The sequence below is a fragment of the Lissotriton helveticus genome, chromosome 2_1 (assembly GCF_964261635.1).
Source record: "Lissotriton helveticus chromosome 2_1, aLisHel1.1, whole genome shotgun sequence".
Taxonomy (NCBI): Eukaryota; Metazoa; Chordata; class Amphibia; order Caudata; family Salamandridae; genus Lissotriton; species Lissotriton helveticus.
This window is the reverse complement of record NC_136059.1, coordinates 1906971205-1906995451: the sequence shown is the minus strand read 5'-3', so window position 1 is coordinate 1906995451 and position 24247 is coordinate 1906971205. Positions and strand designations below refer to the sequence as shown.

At 46.7% G+C, this 24247-nt stretch overlaps 1 protein-coding gene across 15 annotated transcripts in view; it reads left to right on the top strand.

The window, feature by feature from the left end:
* BLTP1 (bridge-like lipid transfer protein family member 1) overlaps positions 1-24247 on the top strand; it is a 2102388-nt gene that overhangs the window by 1809605 nt on the left and 268536 nt on the right. For all 15 annotated transcript variants that reach the window (XM_078676841.1, XM_078676840.1, XM_078676839.1 and 12 more), the window contains 2 exons: positions 16509-16646; positions 20295-20552. In XM_078676841.1, the coding sequence (XP_078532967.1) occupies positions 16509-16646; positions 20295-20552 (396 nt within the window). The remainder of the gene's footprint in view (positions 1-16508; positions 16647-20294; positions 20553-24247) is intronic.

Genomic DNA, 24247 nt, shown 5'->3' with positions numbered 1-24247 from the left:
AGAAAACCTGTTAACTCTTCTGTTACCTTGAAACATCTAAAAACATGTGTAGTTTAGTTATATGCTATGCTGACCAGAATATTTAATATCACATCAAACACATTCTAATCTTGTGCACCAAAGGGCCTATATATGCTAGTGTATTCCATTCCACTATTTTATCCCCCTATTCTCTCACTATTTCTGTGCATAAGAAATTGTGGGAGATTCTTTCAGTTTATTATTATCTGCTCCGACATCTACGTTGCTCTAAGGCCAATGGCATCATTCAACTTGAACGTGAGCCAAAATTGAAAAAAAACCTATTTTGTAATGGCGAACATCAACTGTCAGTGCTCTCTTCCGACACCCTCCCAGATTAGTGCTGCATTCGGGCCATAAGCCTGTACCTGCCTTAGCTGCTGCTAAATTCAGACGAAGGTAGGAATGAATTATTCTGTGCTTAGTATCTTAGGGCTGCAGTATTTTGTGTAATCTTAGTATTGTTAATCTAGCTGACATGGTAGGCCTTTGCATTTTGTACATTGAAATACGGATGCCAATAGATAGTCATCAGGTCTATAATGAAAAATTATTTTATGAATTATAATTGGTCATCTAAATAGAGGGATATTCATATGCATTTGAACCTGAAAGTATTTCCTTTTCTGCCACGAAACTATATTACTTATATTAATGGCATTTTTTTGTCTTTTAACATTGTGGGCCATAAAACATTATTTTGTAAATATCTATTTTCAATAAGGAAGAAGATATTTTGTATCTTACCAGCAAGGCACTTTACTCATTTTTACAATCTTTGTTTATTGCTCTATTGTTGTCAATCTAGGTGTTGTGGGGCATGTTGAATAGAATGAGAATCCAAAAATATCAAAGGGAAAAGCTCCATTTTACCCTCTATTACATCTTCTACCATTGGGCTCTGGGCGGTTTCTTTTGCGTGGCTGGCCTATCATTTGCTGCTGGGCCAAGTCTAGGGTGTAATAGCAACCAGAAAACGTAAAAAAGGTTGCTGTGTGATGTGATCAATTAATGCCTGCAAAATCCTTCCTCCCCCTCTTCCTACCATTTGACTCAATATTCAAGTGGGAGGATCCTTTATCAAGTGGTCAAGCACGCCAGAAATATTTAGGTGAGAAGCGTGGGGTGTGGCAGTCAAGGAACAGAATGAACTTCAATCAGGGTGTAATTTGTCAAAACAGGGTAGCCTATTAAAAACCGTGCTCAAAAGACGTAATTAAGAGCCTTGAAGGCAGCTACTTGGTAGCCAGACACAGTATATACTCAGTTACAGTGGTTGTGCTTGGCACGTACCCAGATGTTCCTGCTGATCACTTCTCACTGCAGTGCATAAGAGAGATGTAAACCCATATATAAAATCTCGCTACACAGGAGTGAAAGCCTGTGGTGTCACTGTGAGCGAGAGAGCTGAGAAAGGCCCATAAAGCAAGGCAAGAGAGGTAGAGAGACGCTACATGTAAACCGAGGGAAGGAGTGGTAGCTGCTGAAAAAGGAGGAGAGCAGAGGGCACTTTCTACAATGTGGAGAGAGTAATCGAAAGGCGTCGGACGCTGCCAGGCCCGAGAGAGGAAACCACAAAGTGACGTGATGAAGTGGAAATATGGTGACTGTCGTTATTTGACTGACAGGTGCAGCTAACATGGCAACTTATTATTTTAGAATGACTATTTAAAGGTACAATAGAAATCAGTCAGAAATTCCCAAATGCGGAAATTTTAACCATGCACGAATTTACAACTTCAAAGTACATTTAGATGCACGGAAAGGGTGACATTTCACGGTCCTGGGAAACTGAATCCAGGCACTCTAATTGGAGGGGGGTGCCTTTGCAAATCCATGACAAAATAGATGTACAAATGATAGAGAAACATACCTCTCTCATTTATATGGTAGAAGAACCCTTTTCAACATTCAATTTGGCAAAGTCCTGGCATTTAAAGGCACATTTCTGGAGTGCAAATCAAACTCATGCAAATGCAAGGAATAATATTTTAAATCAATGGAAATACTTTAAAAATGTAACCTACAATGAAAAACACACCACATGCTCATGTCAACCACCACTGTCTTGTAATTGCAACAAGCCTCTACAACCAGTATCTCCTGAGCTACTGGTAACTTTCCAGTATGTAGCTCAGTTTACAAAATTATAACCTATTTGTGCTTAGTTGAATTAATTTATGTATATCAATGTTGAAAAGCATGTATTTGATGTAAGAAATTGAGTATTTTCAAAATGCGGCATTGGGAGCCTTATTCCTCATATTGTTTCCTTGGTGCATTTTAAACTATTTTACCTGGAAGCATTCCATGTTAAACCCCCCCCAGTTAAATGTATGAATGCAAGATAATCTTTTAATGGGGGTCTTTGGTGTGAACCACACTCTGCCTATGCTATTCTTTCTTAGTGGCTGTAATTGAGATCTGGTATAGGTCCCTCTCCTAAACCCTTAATGACACAGAGGTATATACCGTCTTGTAATTCTTGATCCTGTGCAGGGGCGCAACCAGGGTAGTGGAGCTGGCCGTCACAACTGGCATAGGCAATCTTAGACTGAAGTGGGTATTTCGTTCAAAAGCTTGATAGAATTATCAGTCTTTCCCAACTTCTAATTTATTTATTTATTCTTTTTTCTCTATTTTCTTTTTCTTTTTTTCTTTTTCTAAGATAAAATATGTGTGAAAGTCAGTAGGCATTTTATATACAGTAGAACTCAGTATCCTATTTATAGGGAAACTAGTATCTATGTTGTTCACTGTGAGCCTGTGAGGAGAAATGCTATTTGCTTGCTTGGGTGTGCCCTGCTTATGTATCTTTACCTTAGATGTTGGGAAAGTTGGGGAATCGATCTAGTGTTCCTTTCTCAAACATTGCCTGAAGCGTCTGCATGGGTCTTTTTGTCTTGGTGGTGACGAATGGGTGGACTTACAACAGACTGCGTAGAATCTTTATGAATCTGAGTCTTCCCCATCAGTGATGACAATGGAGTTTGAGCCGTCTGAGAGACCGGAATGGATCGAATGAGCGGAGGGAGACGCGGATAGGGCGTCAGAGCTAGACGAGTTGCAGAATAATGCATGTGTGCTGGCAAATACGTCAGTCATGGAAATGGTAGAGATGTTAACCTGGGTGTTGGGAGTGAAGATGAACCCCAGAATGTCCCAAGCGGTGGCTAGGCTCTCACGGTGCTTGTTTTCAAGGTATGTTATCGTGTTAAAAGTGGTGTTATGGACTGAGACAGGGACGTCATGCACCAGATGGATAGAGCAATTTATAGTACGTGGGGTGGTGTTGGACATCACGAATATAGAGGATGTGATGAGGACGTCAAGGGGTTCGGAGGAATACTTGAATACTTGCCCCCCCTTTTGGCTATCAGTTGCTTGGCTAATGATAGACAAAAAAACACTTGTTATATCAGAGGCAAGGAGAAGCAACGTCAGTGCGTCCTTTCAGACGGCTAGCCACCTACCTAGCAGGGCTGCAATAAGGAAAGGGAGATACAACCCAGACAGCAATGGGAAAGGGAAGGCCGCGTAGGGCACCTGGCGGCTGTGGGAGATGGTGCAACTAGGACTGAGGCGCTACGTCACTGGACGCACAGAGAAGCAACTTCAAAGCACATCTACTTACACAGAGCAAGGCAATGGACAGATGACATTGAACAAAAACAAATATCAACCATTACAATACTTTCAAAGACAAATCAAAAACATATGAAAAGATGCATCATAAAAAACTGAAAGTACAGTAAAAAGGACCTAGATATTAAATCTCACTAAACACGGTGGAGCACCAAGCTGCGCAAGAATGGGCGTGAAAGGAGGGGGGAATCCGAAAATACCACAAGTCACTTCCTGTTTCTGTGCGCGCAGAGAGCCAGCTGTCAAGCCGAATCAGAAGTGGCAGCCCAAAGAACACAATAATACCTACTTTTTGCTGAAATATATCATGAAGATGAGGAAGGAAAAGAGTGAAAGGGCAGAAAGGCAGTCCTCACCAATGAAGTTGCAGGGGCTAGAGGCACAGAGGAGCAAAATGCAGAGCACAAGGACCATGAAAGGTAATTTCAAGGCACAATTCAAATCACGATGAAAACAATAAATGACATGAATGGTCAATCTGAAACCATAGTATAAGGCACATTGTGAGCAAACTCAACCAAAAAGGATGTAAAACCTATATTCTGTCCAGGAATGCAACCTTGACCACACGCAAACTCTGAAGTACTGAGGGAGTATGAATCTAGAATCAGTCGGGAATTCAAACCTCGACCTCACGCATGCTGAGAGACCAAGACCCTAGACTTTGTCGGAAAGTGAAACGCCGACCCCATATACTTATCAGGAATGCTTGAGGGAGCGGAAACCAAGTGTGAACCATCCCTTCCGTCTTTACAACTGGCAAGGGCAAATCAGAAATGCCACAAAAATCACTACACATGAAACCACAAGAAGCACCAGTCAAAACTCAAGAGGCGAAGGCTCGTTGTATGAAAGAAGGACGAGCAAAATCGTGACCACAAAGGGAGAGTTTGGGTTCAAATCATGACCAGTGACAGTGCTGCAGGGACAGGCGACAGCCAGAGACAGGCCAAAGAGAGTCGCTCGTACCCCAGGCAGCACAGACCAAGGAAGTTCAAGGGAAAAAACAAAACCTTGTCCTACCCGTGGTCCTAGCCGCAAAGGAGCGAAGGCGGGGCTCTCAGGAACCTGTCGGGGGTGCACCAAATCCACTGCAGATATATGTCGTATGATTTGTTTGGTGGTCATTTTAGCCTATTTTCAGATTTTGTCAAGTAGGGCTCACATCAGACCTTCATCCTACCAAGGTCGATAAAAAAGGCCCCTCTATCATCGTCAACACTTTTTTATGCTAGAGTTCACTCCGGGTGAGTCAATGGGAGATGCGAAGGCACGCGGGTCTCTTGTACACATTCCCACCATTACCTCTCCTGCCTCAAGTTCTGAAGAAAATCAGTTGAGACCAGGCTCAAGTCATCTTAATAGCCCTGGATTGGCCAGAAAGTTGTGGGTTGTGATACCCAGATCTTTTGAGTGTGCACATTTGCCCTTCGATCCAGCTACCTCTTGAGGAGGCCCTCCAGCTGTGGGTTTTGTTCCCAAGGATCAGTAGTTCTTTTTTGTCAGAGTTGAGTTTCAGGCAGTTGTCTCTCATCCAGTTGGCTAGGTTTGTCATGGCATTGGAGAAGTTCGTTTTTTGCATTGGCAGCATCCTCAGTGAGCGAAGGGATTAGTTGAGTGTTGTCTGCGTAGAATATTATGGTGAGGCAGTGGGATCTAAAGACGTCTGCGAGGGGGGTCATGTAGGTGTTAAACACGGTGGGACTGAGGGATGATCCTTTGGGTACGCTTTAAATGATGTCTTTGGGTGTGAAGGTACGGGGAGCAGCCTGATGCTCTGTGTGCTTCCTGGGAGGAAGGAGGCAAACCACTTGAGGCCATCTTTGTGTATGCCCATGTTGTGAAGTCTGTTGATAAGAGTGTTGTGGAAGATGGTGTTAAACGGCACGGAGGGGTTGAAGAGGATGAGGACAGTAGTTTCTCTGCAGTCGAGGAGTGTTCTGATGTCGTTAGTCGCAGCAATCAGGGCAGTCTCAGTGCAGTGGTTGGCCCTGATTCCTGATTGTGAGGTGTCCAGTAGGTGGTTTTGTTCTAGGAATTCAGTGAGCTGCTGGTTTATGGCTTTCTTCAGTATTTTGGCCGGGTATGGGTGCAAGAAGATCGGGTGGTAATTTTTGAGATCGCTGGAGTTGGCGGGGGGTTTCTTTAGGAGGGGTCCGACATCTGCGTGTTTCCATCTGTCCGATAAGGTTGCTGTGGAGATTAAGGTGTTAAGGATGCTGGCGAGTTGAGTGCTGATAGGGTTAGAGCAGAGGTTGAAGAGGTGGTGGGTTCGGGGGTGTTGGGCACCCCAGAGGGGATGGAGGACTTGATTGCTGAGGTGTTCAAGGTGGTTAGCGGCGACCAGGTGGTGATGGTTTGGCTGTTTGCTGGTTGCTTGAGGTCGTGGAGGCTGAGGGTAGAGGAGTAGATGGTGTTTTCTGTAGCTGTCGGGTTGGAGAACTCTTTGACTATTTTGAAGAGCTCCTTTGTGTGGTTGGCCGCTGAGTCGGTGCAGTTGGTTATGGTTTCTTTCTTGGCTTCCTTGATGGCTCTGTCGGTGGGGTTCTTATTGGAGTTTATTAAACATAAAGAATCCACAAATGAAAAGTATTTTTAGTGGTCCCTACAGTGGTGGGGAGCACTATGCGTTCTTTAAATACCCCTCACACACCAAAAGGACCCTTGGTGTCATGCTTCATCATTGGGGTCTTCGTACCCCTCTACGGGATGCGGCGTGCTACTAACCAGCGACTATGCGGGAGCACTTTTAATTTGTGGCTATGTGTGGTGCGTGTGAGGTTTTTATGTTTTATTATGTGTGTGGTGAGTTCTGAAAAGTGATGGTGTGAGGTTTAAAAAGTTCCTGGCACGTCCATTCCAGGGAAGTACAAGATCATGACCAAAGCATCACCTGTCAACATGCAGGAGTCATCGCTGGGAGAATTTTCTGGATCAAGCCCTTAGTATATTAATAAGATGAGGAATCTGCAGTTAGGTCGAGTATTCACCAGAAATGGCATTTCTGTTGGTAGGTAACATATTCTTTGGATTTCAGTAAAATGTTGAAAAATATATACATGCATATATGTGCATCCACATGTCATCCACATGTCAGTAAGGTAATCCACATGTCAGTAAGGTAAGGCCAATAAGGGTATAGGTGGAATTTCCTCAAACTGATATAGATAGTTGCATGGAAAGAACTGAATTGTGGTCTGTGACAGTAGGATGAGTCAATAAAAAGCATAGAGGAGTGGCCCTAAGCGACCTCAACTCGGGAAAAACTCCCGGCCCTAATGGGTATCCAAGTGAGTTTTACAAGCAATATTTCGTGAAGTTGGGTCCCCATTTCCTGCGTGTAGTCGAAGAGGCTAGGAAGTGTGGTCGTCTCCTGCGGGACTGGAGACATGCTGAGGGGTAGTATTTCACAAACCAGTGCGACCCCCAGATTGCCACAAATCCTATTGTCCCATCTCCTTACTAAATATTGAGGCTAAGATCTTGGCCAGGTCTTTGGCTAATCGTCTTCAGCAGTACATCACCTCGCTGGTCCATCCGGACCAGGCTGACTTCATGCCCCAGAAGGCGACAAGGCATAATATACGGCACGTCCATATCGCTATAGATACTGTGCAGGGGCTTGATGTGCCAGGTCCACACCTCCTCGCGGATTTGGACAGGGCGTTCGACTCCCTCAGTTGGACGTATTTGTTCGTCCTTCTGAACCGACTCAATATGGGACCAAGGTATTTATCCTACTTGAGATTACTATACACTGATATTACAGCGTTGGTCCGTGTTGCGGGTTCTGTATCCCCTACCTTTCCGTGGGCAAGGGAAACCGCATGGTGTGCCCGTTGTCGCCGTTTCTTTTTGCCTTAGCTATGGAACCGCTGGCGGGATGGGTGAGAATGGGCGCACAGATCGACGGCTTTGAATGGGCGCAGGAATTCTCTGATCTTATTACTTTGTATGCTGATGACGTCCTGTTCTTTCTGATGAATATTAATAGAACAGGTCCTAGGTTGCTCCGGATTATGGAAATATTTGGGGAATCATCCAGTCTATTTATGAACCCACGCAAATCTACCCTGTGGATTTTGAGGCCACGAGTGGAACTCGGCCCTTGGGCGTGGTTGGTGCAGGCGACTACGGTAGGTGTGCAATACCTGGGTTTTTTTTGTCCGACTCCAGGGATGTCTCGTGGGAGCGTAATATTCAACCGGTGTGGGCGCGGATTTGTGAGGAACTCCAGGCCTGGTCGCACATGCCCCTCTCCCTCCCTGGTCGGTCGGCCATCTATAAGATGGTATCGCTACCTTGCTTGCTGTATCAACTGCAGAACTACCCCTTCCTTGTCCCTCCGTCGTGTTTTCGACGAGTTAATTCGACCCTGTGGCAGTTTTTGTGTGCAGGAAGGGCCCATAGGGTGGCACTGCAAACCTGCTTTCAGTCGACTTATTGTCAGATGTCCATGCATACTATTATGGCCTCACAGTTATTAATCTTGAACGACTGGTGGTATAGGGACAGGTCAGACCCGGCATATATGGTAGAGCAGAGACATGGGGACAAACACTATTCATACGATCTTATATACTGCATCGGTGCGCAAGGCTCTACCCTCTACCACTCGAGTAGTATTTCAAGTTTGGAAGCAGGCACTACAGAAGATTGGGTGGTGGAGCAGGTTGACGAGGCAGTCTCCTGTCATTATTAGCCCCACTACCTTGAATAAAATTAGACCAGCATGAGAGGAAGAGCTTGGCCCACTGGAGGAGGAGGATTGGACAGATGCCTTATATTCTCCTAGGAAGGCTGCAATAGCTCCACCGGGTATATTATTCTCGTGTCAGATTGTGGACGGCCGGCTTGGTGACTTCTCCACTCTATTTAGGAAGGCTATTAAAACGTACCTCTTTCCTCTAATTTATTCTGCCGCTGCTATGTTGAGCTTTCCGCCGTTGCAATCAGTTCTATCTCTCTGTTGTTGGAAGCGCCGGGACGCCTCTTTGCTGGGGCAGCTGAGCGCTATATAAGCCTCTATAACGTAACATAACATAACCTAATTCTGCCTGAGATTCGGCCAGGACAGTGGCACCCTCTTCTACACGGTATGGCAATGTAGTGTGATTGTGAGGTTCTGGAGGTGAGTGGTTTCATGCTTGGTGGCGGTCCTGTGATGGGAGCTCCCTTATTCACCTAAACTGGGATTGTTACATATCATGGAGGGGGTAATAAATATAAGCGCCACTTGCTGTTCCTAGGGTTTACACTTGCCAAGTGCGACATTGCACGGAATTGGAAGGCGGTAATGGCGCCCTCCTTAACGGTATGGAAGACTGGGATGGAATTTAACATGGGATTGGAACTCCCAATATTTAAGGCGCAGGGGTGCCCACAAAAACATGGAAAACATGGGCGTAATATAGAGGCCTCCCCCTGGATCCTACATGTATAAATGACGATTTAAGGATTCTATCCCAGAATATTATGCAATATAGGGATAGTACTGGAGAATTCAGCCTATGATGCGATGGATGGGGAGGGTCTACATGGGTTGCAGGGTAATGACAGTGCATGGGGGTGGGAAGTTGTTGTTGAATTTTCATTGTATTTCATTATTTGTTTTTCTTAAAAAGTCGACACAATTATTGTATTGTGTATGTGGCAGCTCGTCTCTGGGTTGCAAAGCACTTCATAATATTTGAAGATTGACACAATAAAAATTGTTTAGAAAAAAAAAGTATAAAGGAAAGTGTAGGTAAAACATTGAGCTGGAAAATAGAAGGACAATATTGAAGTACCTAGACATCTGTAAGCCTGTTGTTAAATTGATTATTCCAGGTAGTGTATAACTTATCTTCAGGATTACTAGACGATAATTGCTGTGTTGACCCTTCTGGTGAATGCAGTCAGTTTCTGATTTTCAAAAAACTATATGTACTGAATCATTAGTATATTTTCTGGGTGTGATGTAAGCTAAGCCACATCTTCGTCCAGCTCACCTTCACTTTAAAACACAATAAGCAACCACTAAAGTATTCTTAGTGGCTAAATCTTCTTGTATCAATTCTAGTTCTCCACCGAGAACTTATAGCCCTTGTTTATGAATAAGGCTCCCTGTTTTCCGTTTTTACTGATTTTTACAGATGAGTACAGACAAAAAACATTTATTTTCCTGTTTTTGTTTATATTTAAATGTGGATTTAGCTGTGCGGATTGACGGGTAAGTGGATTTAAAAAAAATATGTATTTTAATAAAGAGCCTTAGACAGCAGTATATTTGCACACCTTGACCCTAAAATTACATATTTTCTTATAAGTGCATATTTTACCATCTGACTGTTTATATATCATTGAAACCTGTCAGGCTTTCAAGGCACAATTGCACATTAACTAGTTAATTAAATGCAAAAATATAAACATTTCAGCTTCATTTTTTCACAAAACCTAAAATAAATATAGATAAATACAGGTAAAATTAGCAAAAAACAAATATGGATAAATAAGGAGGGAAATGACAAAAACATAAATACCATAAAATTGGAAGCCCGGTTAATGAAGCACTCTGTAGCAGGTTTGTCATCTGCGATTTATTTTGTGTTCTCTGAATATCTTCGAATCCTTTGCAGACTCACTTAATTTTCTGTTAAGCCTTATTAATTTAAGTGGTTAAAAAGGGCATTGACTAAGTCTTCTACTTAGACACCTCCTCTAGCTCTCCTCTGCTCAATAAGTTCTTAAACTGGTAAATGCAATCCTTTGCTTATCCAAAGATAAGTCTGAATATAGTACAAGAACAGTAGGCACAATGCTGTATTTGGTTCATGGCTCACAGAATATTGCTTATGTGTTGATATCTGAAAGAAACAGATTAGTATTAGATTCCTTACCTTAGAATATCCCCAGGCGTCAGTCTGGATCCGGAAACTTTTGCGTAGCAGTACTCCTGCTCTTCGCTAGGTGTCATCTGCGGCTCCGCATCCAGCGTCGTTGGTGCCGGGATGACGTCGCCAGAGCACTTAGACGCCGCCCTCACGCGCTGACGTCAGTTATTCTTTTTTCCGCGCCAGCAAGCGCCGATCCGGAAAAAGTGGTACACTTTAGTCATTTTTTGACTAAACTTTTTTGATCCTTTTTGATCTGTTTTTCGAGTCGAACGACTCCATCAGTGCCGCTATGGATGCCCGGGTTCAAACCCTGTGCCAACTGCTACCGACTGATGTCGGTTACCGACCACCATCGCCAGTGCCTGTATTGCTTAGGGGCCGACCACGATAACAAGTCGTGCCCCGACTGCCGGGCCTTGACGTCGAAAGCTAGGCGGGAGCGGTCCCGTAAGTGCCTCAAGCTCCGGCAGTCGGCCCCGCGCCGCTCGAGGTCCCGGTCCAGGAGGAGGTCGAGGGACCGGTCGCGGGGCCGGAATCATCACAGCTCGGCAAGTCAACACCACTCGTCGGGCTCCAAGTCCTCAGGTAAGAGGCACAAGAAGTCGAAGAAGCGACACCGCTCTTCTGACTCCCCCTGACGCTCGCGCGACGCAGCCGGGGGTTCGGGTGACACCGCCCACGCCGCTCCGCTGGAGCCGCAGGTGTCGCGGCCTGCTCCATACCCGCCGGTCCCTGGGCAGAACGCAACGCCGGAGGAGATCGATGCCATCCTCATGGCCATGAGATCGCTCACTCCTCCGTCTGGTTCCGCGGCGCCTTCGGGCACCGCAGTCCAGACTGGGAGCCCAAGTGGGCCGGGTGATTCGGCCCCCGGTGCAGTCGGCCCCAAGGCCCCAACGGATCCGGGTCGGCGCTGGTCGACCTAACAACCCCTCCTCCGGCGTCGACTCCTAGGGTGTCGCCCCCGACGCCGTCCCCGGATGACGTCGTCCCTGATTTTCCCCCCTCCCCCCCCCCCCTCGATCCGGTTCCGGTTCTGGGAGGGGTCTGAGGACCCTCTGGCATGGGAGTGCCAGTATTTTCAGGACTGGGCAGGTGAACTAGGGGAGGCCAGTGGTTTGGACACTTCGCCAGACACTGGATTTGTCTCCCCTCCTACCATGGCTACGGAGGAGGGGGCTGCCTATAGTGTGGTGTTGACGAGGGCAGCCAAGGCCTTGTATCTTGAGCTCCCCATCGCGACCGTGAGGACTAACCTCCTCACTGAGGTCCTCAAACTGCAGGCAAGCTCTTCGGAGCCTCTACTGCTGTTCAATGAGGCCTTAACTGACGTTCTTTTGGGCACTTGGTCCAGGCCCGCTACATGTCCACCTGTAGATAGGAATTTGTTTCCTGCCCACCCATCCCACCCCCGAGAGCCTGGTTATCCAGGCCTCCAATTCCCAGACCGCATTCCCGACAGCTCCCCCTGAATCAAAAAGGTATGAACAGTACGTAAAAAAGATGTTCTCCTCACTTAGTTTGGGGTTGCGGTCGGTCAACACCGCTTGCCTTTGGGCCGTTATACCCACTCTCTGTGGGACACGGTTGCGGACATGCTGCCACAATGCCTGGAGGAGGCCCGGGTTAAACTCGCCCAAGCCCTTGCGGAGGGGCGAGATGCGGCACGGTATTCTATTCGATGTGGGCTGGATACCACGGACTCACTAGGCCGGGCGTTTGCAACGACGGTGGCGGTTCGCCGCCATGCCTGGCTGAGGTCTGCCAATATTTCGGCTGATGTCCAGAACACCCTTATGGACATGCCGTTTGATGGCCGTCGCCTCTTTGGCGACAAGGCAGTTTGTGCGCTTGAGCGCTTTAGGGACTCCAGAGCTACGGCCAAGTCCTTGGGCCTATCGGCTCCGTGACAGCAAACTGCTGCCTTTCGCTCCTTTCGTGGCCAAGGAAGGGGCACCCCCACACGTCCTGCCAGCCACGGGCCGCAAACTAACATCCAGCGCGGTGGCAGACGTGGTAACTGCCGTGGCGGTGCCAGGGGACAACGGTGAGGTCAGTCCACATCCACCCCCGCAGCATCCGCCTCAAAGTCCTCTTAGTCCGAGCTTTCAGGCCCATTTAGCGCCAGTGGGTAGCAGCGTTCGCCATCACCTCCTCTACTGGCGCAACATCACATCGGACAGGTGGGTGCTGCAAATCATTCGAAGGGGCTACTCCCTCCCCTTCGAGGCGACCCCTCCAGCCATGCCACCGCAGTACCACCGCGTGTCGGGGGATCACTTGCAACTTCTGCAAGAGAAAGTTACAGCCCTCTTTGCCAAGGGGGCCATCGAGCGCGTTTCTGGGCCAGAAGTAGGGTGTGGTTGTTATTCCCGCTACTTTCTGGTTCCCAAGAAATGCAAAGGGGGCCTACGCCCTGTCTTGGACATGCGGAACGTCAACGGCTTCCTCCAGAAGGAGAAGTTCAAGATGCTGACTCTGGCTCAGGTCTTAGCTGCCCTGGACCCGGGAGACTGGATGGTAGCGTTGGATTTGCAGGACGCTTATTTTCACATCCCTGTCCTGCCGGCCCACCGGCGCTACCTGCGGTTCACGGTAGGCCACGAGCACTTTCAGTTTACCGTGCTCCCCTTCGTCCTTACCAGCGCCCATCGGGTGTTCACGAAAGTGATGGCGGTGGTCGCAGCTCATCTGCGCAGATTAGGGATGTCAGTCTTCCCCTATCTCAACGACTGGTTGTTGAAGGCGGGCTCGCCCCAGACAGTCATAAGCCACCTCCAGACTACGGCCGACCTCCTGCGCCTGCTGGGGTTCTCCATCAATATGCCGAAGTCACACCTGTGCTCCTCTTCATCGGAGCAGTTCTCGACTCGGCACAGTTTTGGGTTTATCCTCCCGAACAGTGAGGTCGGGATATTCAGGCTCTGATTCCGATCTTTCAGCCTTTATCCCGAATCTCGGTCAGGTTGACGCTGCGACTTCTGGGGCTGATGGCCTCCTGCATTCTTCTGGTGCATCACGCCAGGTGGCGGATGCGGGCTCTGCAGTGGGACCTGAAGTTTCAGTGGGCCCAGCATCAGGGCAACTTGTCCGACCATGTCTTGATCTTGGAGGGCACTGCAAGACAGTTGCAGTGGTGGCTCACGGACCGCGATTGGGTCAGCGGCAGATTCCTCTCCCTTCCCCAACCGGAGCACGTAGTTGTGACGGACGCGTCCCTCCTGGACTGGGGAAGCCACATGGGAGAAGCGGAGATCAGAGGCTTTTGGTCTCCGGCGGAGTCCCGGCTCCATATCAACCTTCTGGAGCTTCGGGCGATCCGACTTGCACTGAAAGCATTCCTCCCCTCTATCCGGGGGAGTGTAGTGCACATGTTCACGGACAACACCACCGCCATGTGGTACTGCAACAAACAGGGCGGGGTGGAGTCGTGGACCCTATGCCAGGAGGCTCTGCGTCTCTGGCAATGGCTGGAACATCAGGGCGTGACCCTGGTGGTTCAACACCTGGCAGGTTCCCTGAACGCCAGGGCGGACGAACTCAGCCGGCGGTGCATGATGGATCATGAATGGCGTCTGAACTCGGACGTGGCGCAAGGTCTCTTTCAGCAGTGGGGAGAGCCTTGGTTAGATCTATTCGCCACAGAAGAGAACGCGCAATGTCATCAGTTCTGCGCGTTGGAATTTCCAAGGCGGCACTCGCTCGGAGATGCTTTTCGTCGCAAGTGGAGCTGCGGTCTGTTGTACGCCTTTCCGCCTATACCACTTCTGCCCAGAGTGCTGAAGAAGATCAGGCGCGACTGGGCCCAAGTCATCCTTGTGGCTTCGGACTGTGCACGAAGATACTGGTATCCCGAGCTAGTCAGCATGTCAGTCGATCCCCCGATTCGTCTGCCTCTTCAGGAGGACCTTCTGTCGCAGCAGCAGGGGACGGTCCTCCACCCGAACCTGTCCAGCCTCCACCTCCATGCGTGGAGATTGAGCGGCGACAGTTGAGGCCATTTGACTTGCTTCCTGAAGTCTGCAATGTGATTCTGGCAGCCAGGCGTCCCTCCACAAAGTCGGTATACGCCTGCAGGTGGAACAAATTTGTGGAATGGCGCACAGCAAAGGCTGTGGACCCACTCTCTGCCCCCTTTCTGAGGTTCTCCTCTTTCTTCTTTCTCTTGCCCAGCAGGGCTCTGCTCTGGGCACTCTTAAGGGCTACCTCTCTGCCTTCTTAAGGCTCCCCGATTAGCCCTCTCTTTTCAAGTCCCCATTAGTAAATTGGTTCTTGAAGGGCATCACTCACATGTTCCCCCCTGTTCCTTTTGTGATGCCTCAGTGGGACTTCAATCTTGTTCTGACTTATTTGATGTGCGCTCCCTTCGAGCCACTTCATAACTGTCCTCTTCGTCTTTTCACTTTTAAGGCTACATTCCTGGTTGCCATCACCTCTGCCAGGAGGGTGAGTGAGCTCCAGGCTCTTTCTTCTAAACCTCCTTTACTTTCTGTCCATCCGGACAAAGTTGTTTTACGGACACGTTCCTCTTTCCTGCCCAAGGTCATCACAGCCTTCCACATCGGGCAGCCCATCACTTTGCCCACCTTCTTTCCGCCTCCGCATCCCTCGAAAGAGGAAGAGAGGCTCCACCGTCTGGACCCAAAACGTGCGCTCTCATACTAACTGGATCGCACACTCCAGTTCCAGGTGGATGACCAACTCTTTGTTGGTTACATGGGCGCTAAGAAGGGACAGGCGGTGCACAAACTGACCATTTCTCGATGGGTCATTTTGTGCATCAATGCTTGTTGTTCACTGGCTAAAAAGGAGCCTCCTGTGGGGCTGTGTGCCCATTCCACTCGGCAGACGGCGGCTTCTACTGCCCTGGGTCGGGGAGTCCCCTTGAAGGACATCTGTCAGGCAGCTACGTGGGCCTCGCTGCACACGTTCACAAGACACTACTGCCTGGACAGCCAAGTCCGGAGTGATGGCTTTTTCGGCCGTTCCGTTCTCCAGGACTTTCTGGTGTGATTATTGGTTCGCAGACCCACCACCGGGGTTGGTATTGCTGGGGTATCTATTCTAAGGTAAGGAATCTAATACTAACCTGCTTCTTTCAGATGCACAAGTTACTTACCTTCGGGAACGATATATCTGTAAGAAACAGTAGTTAGTATTAGATTCCTTACTGACCCACCCATCCTCCCCGTTCTGCGAACCGATATCTAGGGTTAAGGTCATCCCCTTTCAGGGCCCTAGTTTTATGGCACCAGTGTTGGTTTTTATCATGGCTCTGCGTTTCTGGCACGGAAAAGCTGTGTATAAGAACTGACGTCAGCGCGTGAGGGCGGCGTCTAAGTACTCCGGCGACGTCCTCCCAGCGCCAACGACGATGGACGCGGAGCCGCAGACGACGCCTAGCGACAAGCCGGGGTACTGCTACGCAAAGGTTCCTGGATCCAGACTGACCCCTGGGGATATTTTAAGTTAAGGAATCTAATACTAACTACTGTTTCTTACAGATATATCGTTACCGAAGGTAAGTAACTTGTGCTTTTGTGTCACAATGAAGATTGATTGGAATTATTAAGGGAGAATTTTCATGCAGGTTTTCATGCTCCTAAGTTTGAACATGGCTAGCCTTCTTTATGATTCACTCATGGCAAGTGTCTAGATTTATATTATAATTTGCAGATGGTGTGACTACAAATTACTATATAGTGCAGACAGTTTACGTAGTTGAGTTTTTGTTTTCTTGGAGCTCATTTGTTGTGCCTAATATTAGAAATCTATTTATAATTTGAAAAATTGAGACTAGACAGTGTGGGCAAAGAGTAGCCACAAATGGCAAAAATCATCTGATAATGCTCTTTTTAGTTTCACAAGATTTGTTTTCTTATCTATGAAAACTTTGCCTTAACCAGTTGAGATAGAAAACATTTCCTAAACTTATTTTTAACTATTTTTCAATGTTCTCTTTACCAGCTGTGTGTGACATTGGATCTGCTTCATTCAAATATGATATGCGGCGACTTAGTGAAATTCTGGCATTTCCAAGAGCTTGGTATAGAAGAAGTATTGCCCGACGTCTTTTTCTCGGTGATCAAACAATTAATCTGCCTGGTATGTACGTTTGCTATTTTTCTATGTTGCAATTAAAGCCAGAAGCCACACCTTTGGAACAATAATCATGGTTTTAGGTATTTTATTTCCAATTATGAGCTATATGGCAGTATTTAACAGTATGATTGTTATATAAAATGAATAGACTATGGGAGACCTTGCCTGTGAAGCTGCACAGCCAGGGCCGGCTCTAGGCTCACGGAGGCCCTGAGCAGGGAGTGTAGGTAGGGGGCCCGAGGCCGCCAAATCCCTGCCAGGGGCCGCCACACAAATATGTATCTAAGGATATATATTGGCGTGGCGGCCCCTGGGGTTTGGCGGCCCTGTGCAGTTGCACAGCTTGCACATGCCTTAGGCCGGCCCTGGCACAGCCTCCAAACAACTGTGGCCCCATCTCGCTTTGAATTTACCTATTTACAGTCAATAGGTTCCAAAACAGATATATGTGATCACACCCTCTATGTTCCTATCAAACCTTATCCTACCATTTGTATTAACAAAAATGCTGACATTTTGGCACTAATATTTAGCAGAATCACAGAGACACCATCCTATGACCCCTAAAACGCTCCACTATTCTGTCTTTGACTGAAAACATTTATTTTGATTTCCAGGAACGTGGTAGCTACTACCAAGGGGGTGGGGAAGACACTGCCTTGCCCTTCTCCCAAGTACGACTACCCTCCACACACCAAAGGGTTGAGAGAGAAAAAGGGGAACACACAGCAGCATACTAAACAGTCATGAAGTGTTTTATGGTTTAAATCTTTTATTAAAATTTTCCAACATTCAATACGTTGTAAACCATTTTGCTCAACAGTAACTCAAGCCAAAACACCTTTTGTCACCTTCAGTGTTCTTTAACCAAGGGCCCCAGACCCTTCACCCTTATTGCCTCTGTTGTAGTTGGTTTCTTCATAGTGGTTCGTCATCTTGGTGTTTGGTGTTCCTTCAAGCCTGAGAGATCTTTGAGCTCTGTGGCACAGCAGTCGCTGTTGGTGTCTCTACTCTACCCCTTTAGCCTCTTTTGTCTCAGCCACTTTCTTGTGTGTCAGAAAATATGATCGCCACTGAAAGGCCAGCTTCAGCCTAGCCAGAAACAACACATAGTTAATTTACATTGCTTTTAGCTTCTTTTTAACTTCAAGATATGATGTTTAGCACCATTGGCCGTGTGGTCGAGAAAGACCATAATCCTGAAGGAATCCATTTCTAAATCACTTTTGCAAGGTGCTGCTCAAAATTATAGCAGTCCAGATAGTTCAGTATCCAGGTGATCAGGGGCATAGTGGAGCACCTTTCCCTAATCATCCTAAGCCCACTTCTCTAAATGTGCAGTAGCTTTTCATGGATGGACAATATCTGTCTGGAGAGTCTGTAACTTGTCTTTAGTGGTCTACTCAAGATGAGTAAACTCTGCCTGGAAGGTCTGTGACTGGTCTTTAGTTGTAGAGATCTTCCTCAGCCATCTGATCTCTCATATTACCAAGTCCAGATTGAAGAAGGAGACTTGCACCCTCCCACCTTTAATCTTACCCACCAGGGCAACATAGGTTGCTTAAATGGCTTAAAGAATCATCAAGGGGGTCACCATCTCTGCTGCTGCTCTCATTGTCTCTCGAGTCACAGCTGCCTCTGTGTGGGCACTACAGTGATATGTTGTGTATAGTTATCAATTTTGCCCTGTAGCACGGTGGCCTATCCCTTGCCATTATTCATTTATCTCCTCCCAGCAGGGAGGAGGAGCTAGCTGTAAGTGCACTTCCCAAACCTGATGGTTCCCAACCAGTCGCAGAGTGGCTAGGACTTTGCTGTCCGCAATCACACCTGGAGATCTGCCAGTGAGTACCAGGTTTCAGTCGCACCCCAGGCCTATATCCTGCTGAGGTGTTGGTACCCACTGTTTGTAGTTTGGCAGAGACAATGCCTTTCCTGCGCTATTGTCTCGTGAGCCTTTTTTGTGTGACCTTTTCTTCAAATGTTCCTACTCTCACTATTTTGTCAAATTATGCCTTTTCCTTCTTATTATTTTCCCCAAGTATGGGCCACATATTGCTGTCATTTAACTTGTCAATTGACTAGGCCATATTTCCAGGGCGTATCACATGTGGAATTCAGCTCAACTTGTGTTCCTCCATGGACCACTGTTCAATAACCTCAAGTTGCTTAAAGGCCCATTTGTGCAGTCTCTCAGGGCAGCCCCTGATGCCATGATGAGAGGCAAACGGTCCTCTGGTAACAGCCCATAGAGCTCAGGAAGTAGGTTTGGGGAGGAGGGAAATAGAAAATGTTTTCATTGCTGATCATGGCTCTAATCGTTTCTCTTCGCTCCTGCGATCTTAACGGAATCTGTGTAATGCAGGGCATGCTCCTCGCTCTACTGCTGCCAGTTCTCTGACTCAGCCGTACTCGCCACTTAGCATCACAGTTTAACAAGCAGCCACATTCTTGGAGTTGGTGTCAATACCTCTGAGTCCTTGTGACCCCATACCTTTCAAGCCTTTCTAAGCCGCAGCAGCGGGATTCCAGGGATGCAGACTCCTGTGCCTCACAGTTAGCCCCCATACCATGATCCACCCCTCCCCTGCACACCCAGGGCATGCCACCACTGGTTCTGGCCAGTGCAGCCTTCAGGGCCGGTGTTGGTGAAATGGTGTTGGATGGCATGATCATGTGGGGAGGGGGAGATAGTAGCCACCATTTAGCAATCAGGTGGGTGCCAAAATGATGGGTATTTTTTCCCTTAGGGCAGTGGTTAACATAGTAGGATGGCGCAGGATATTTTGGAATTTATCAAAGCATCTGTAGGCTGTGGCCTCCATCTTTGGCAGCTATGCCACACTTCATTGTATGTGGATTGTTTTTTAAATTATGTTTAATGCCTGAAGTTTCCCTAAACCTGTCACAGGCTTCTGTTGTGAAATATAGAGAAACTGAGCCAGAGCAGTCATTGTAATAACCTAGTTTTTTAAAAAGTGTTCACTCAAAGAGAATTGGGAAGGACTTGCTGCCCCTTGGTTCAAAGGAAGTCATTATCCTATCTTGGTTTCACATATCTAAGATTGGCTTGCAAGACTCTTGACTGAGGGTAATGTTTCTTCAGGCTCTTTTTTGAGACTTTTGTTCTCAACAGCAAAGCATTACTTTAAGGGTGGATTAGGCTATGGGTTGCTGGAAATATTGCTGTTCTCTGCCCAATTATTTTCTGATTCAAATAGCAACTTTATTAATCACAGTGATGTAAAAAAGCTTTAACCTTTCCATTACTTTGATCACGTCTTTTGAATGTAATTTCCGAACAACACAGGATATGATTGAACGAGACCTATACATTTAAAGTGTTTAATCTCCTTGTCTTCTTAACTCTTTTAGAAATGCATACATCTGATTGATGGAGATGAAGATATTTATTTTTGTATGCTGTTTACATATAAACTGTAAATGTGAACTAAACTTAAAGCTGTGAAGTACTTGTGAGGATGATGTCAGATGCTTGTTTCAGCTTTGGATTACATAATAGCATGAAAACCATTTACAGTTATGATTATTTATATACAAAGTATTCCCTTATCCTCTTCTTTCACAATATAGTTTGTCACCTTATGTTGTATTCATTGTACTGATTGGTAATTTTTACATTTCCCACAGCATCTGGTCCTGGTACTCCAGAATCAATTGAAGGTTTAAGCCAGCACCTTTCACCAGATTCCTCTAGAAAAGCATACTGTCGAACCTGGGAGCAGCCTAGCCAATCAGCATCATTTTCACATATGGCACAGTCACCCAGTGTGTTTACAGAGCACAATGCAAACAGCAGCATGTCACCAGGAGCTGTGTCTCACAATTTAAAATCTCCAGCTGCGGCTAGATCGCGTAGTGTCTCTGACTCCTCTGTTCCTACAAGAGGTAAATTTTAAAAATGTAAAATAAGCACTAAATACTGACGTGTTTTAAAATCAGGTTATTGTAACATGATCAGTGCTCCTAGCACAAATGCCATTTAACAGTATGAAGTGTTAGCACATTTGACTAGTGATGCGATAACATGTTGAAGTGATTGTACTTTTTTTCATCATGTTGTATATTGTCATAAATACATAACATGGAACATAAGTAACCATAACACATGTTAAGTTAAACCCATCGTAGTTGAATGATGGGTGGCAAACATTTCATGGTTTCATTGTCCAGTACTATGATAACATCTGTCCCTCACAAGAACAATGCGAGGAAATGGAGTGTATTATATTGTGTGGGTGCCCAACCTCACTGTGGAATACACTTACCAACCCCTTTAGAACCTGTAGGTGTCATTTTTTAAACACTCTAGCTCAACCCTGGTTAGCTGTGGCTCTGAGCTGCAAGGCTTACACAACGGAACAAGTGTTAAGCTCCATACAGCACCAAAACAATTGCAGAAAAAATAACTGAGACCCTCAAGAAACCCAACACCAATGTATATAAATAGACTGTATGTTTATGTATTTTAGAAACCACAGCGAAAATGATTCATTGTAGAGTTCCTGAGGTATTGATTTTACAGGATACAGTAAATATGCACGTCTTACTCCACCACGAACAAGCATTGGCAAATTCAGTTAGTTTGATACTTAGATACATTTTGAGCAAAAACGTTGGCTAGCTGTAGATAGTGTCCCAATATGTGGTGATCGGGATCTTACACAGTCCCAGGGTTTCTTAGAGTTTGATGGCGAGGCTTTCCACTTTGGACCCCGCAAGCATAGAATGACGCCAACCTGTATGTGGGGGGGGGGAGGCGGGGGGGATCTGGTGCTTTCCATCTTCTACTAATCAGCCTCTTGTCCACTATCATTCCCAGATCTAAAAATCTGGATGTAACTTTTGTGTTGGGTGTCCTGCGAAACGTGTGTAATAAATATGTGAGCCAATCAAAAGTCAGCTCCTGACCAGTACAAACATGCAGAGGTGCGGCCACCTCACTCCAGTATGTACCCACCCTGGTGCAGCACCAGAACATATGTATCAAGTCAGCCCCACTATCAATGCACCTCGGGCATGGGGCATCTCCATAATTAAAATATTGGTTCATTTTCGCAGGCATGAGGTTTGCCCTATGAACTATGAATAACTGTATCTGCCGAAAGCGCATGTTCCTGGGGATGCGTGTCGGGCTCTCGAGCACCTGGGCCCACTCCTTATCTGTGAACTGGTGACCTAGGTCCTGTTCCTATTTGTGACGAAGTGTGTCAAGGCTGATCGTTGCATGAGTTCTGAGTGAGGCTGCAAACCAGCGCGTCAGGTGCCTGCCCAGTCCCATGACGTGTGGGTACTGCATGGTGAGATGCGTCAGTGGTTCTGTAGTAACATCCCCCCATTTTGCCATAATTGAGGCCACCAGCGCACGATGAGTGAAAAATTGCCCAGGCTATTGTCCCTCTTTGTCTACGAGTGTTGTGTATGGTGTGAGCGTCCCCTCATGGTATATGTCTCAGAGAGTTTGGATGCCTTTTTCTTGCCACTCCCTGATTGCAAGTGTTGTCAGTACCGCTTGCCCACTGGGAGTTCCCTCTAAGGGTATCGCCAGCGCGTAGGGGTTCACACTAAGCATTATGTATAGACTCCTACGAAAGCATTTATAAGCCACAGCAAGCAGCAGAGGTTCCGGTGGTCGCAGTCGTAACCTCGGGTGGAATAGCTTGACTATATGCTCCAGAAGGTAGGGCGGCTGCGTAGTTTCCGTGTCTGCACAATGCCTATCTGACAGCCACTGCGCAATCCACTGTAATTGAGAGGCTAGATAGTAATGTTCAAAACAAGGAGCCGCCAGCCCGCCTTGGCCTGTCGGCAGGTACAGTATTTTCAATGCTATCCTATGTCTGGCATTGCCCCAGATGAAATCCCTGATCTGTTTTTCTAAGCGGCTAAAAAGGAAGCAGGCACGTACATTGGCAAATTCGTAAAATAGTACTGAGCCGAATTAGGATCACCATTTTAGCGAATGCGATCCTACCCATCACAGCCAGTGGTAGCGTGCTCCAGAATCGCATCTGCGATTTATAGACGTCACTGCTCTTCCCAGATTCCCATCAAAAAGGTAATTCGACTAGCGGTAGATCTGGAGTCCTAGGTAGCAAAACGTTTCAGTCTTCCACTGCACCAGCGTGTCACTCATGGTGAGACCTGGATCACGAAGCCCCTCCTTAAATGGGTAGAGGCAGGATTTATCCACATTCACTTTTAAACCGGAGAGCATAGCAAAATCTTCCAATAACTGGGCCAGTTGGGCTGGGACACAATCAATATCCCTGATCTAAATGAGGAGATAATCCGCATAGATTCTCACCTGTTGGCTCCTCTGCCCCACACCCTTAACTGTTTTCTGCTTATTCTGCAGTTTCAGCAACACCAGTTTCGATTCTACCTTTTCCTACTCTCTCTCTTGCGACGCTGCGTAATGGATAATGAACTTCACAAACTCACCCAGGCTTCGTAGGCTGCTATCCAGTGTAGATAGTCATTACCTGACTCCTGACTCCTAACATGCAGTAACAATCCGTACACAAAAGTAACATCTACAGCTTCCTGCGCCATTTCCGGAGGACAGCCTATACCTGGGTATCTTTCAAACACATCCTTAAATCTGTCTAAATAATCAGCCAATGTTTCACACTTGTTTTGACTACAGTTCGAGATCTTAGTCTAATCTTTTTTTCATCGGGCACATATCCGCTACTGCTTTCAATAATGCATCATTTTCTGCATTCAGCTCTCCTTGGGTAAACCAACACCAATCTTTCTCTCTCCTCTCTTGACACCACCATGCTAAATAACTGATTCACATCCACCCTGTTAGGTCTGTATATCCCAAACAAACTCTAGAGTTTTTGCTGATATTAGTGATTTTTTGTTGTTAATACTTAATAAATTAGAGGGGTTCCAAGAGATGCGGACCATAATTCTGACCCCAACCGAGGGGTAGTCTTTCAAGGGAATGGTGGAGGTGAAAAGACCCTTTCAATGGTAATAGTTGGGTTTTGTTTGCTGCGGTATCTATGCTCTGGGACAGATCACACACGGGGCTTGGGCCCATCCACAGTCTTTGAATCAGCCTCTTGTCTGCTTGCTTGCATCCTTCATCCTGCTGAATTACTGTCAGTCAGTCTAGCGGTGCTTGCTTGTGTGTGATCTCCTTGTCCTGCAGTCTCCAGTGGTTTTGTAAGCACTGCTCTGCTTCTGGGTGCATCATCGGCTTCAACCCACCGCCTTCCACCGCCATGGGGAACATATCTAGCCGATCCTCCTTCCTCAGGTCCTTGATCATATCCTCCTTTTCCTGTGATTAAGTAATCTTGGGGGATAAATATGGAGGTGGTGCAGTTAATCCCATGCCAAAACTCTGCCCCCAAGGTAAATTATTTGGGTCTTTAGTTTCTCCTGGGTATTTCTCATACCTCAGTGGTGTGACTTAGGCTTGTGTGTTTCCTCATTTCAGTGTAGAAAAATAGGCCATTGCTCAGCATCTATTTTATTTTTGTGACCCTCCATTGTTTTCTGTAAGGTTGCTAATCTTTCAATTGTTTAGAGAGTTTTCTTGCTGCAGGTTCCTCCCCTTTTGAATA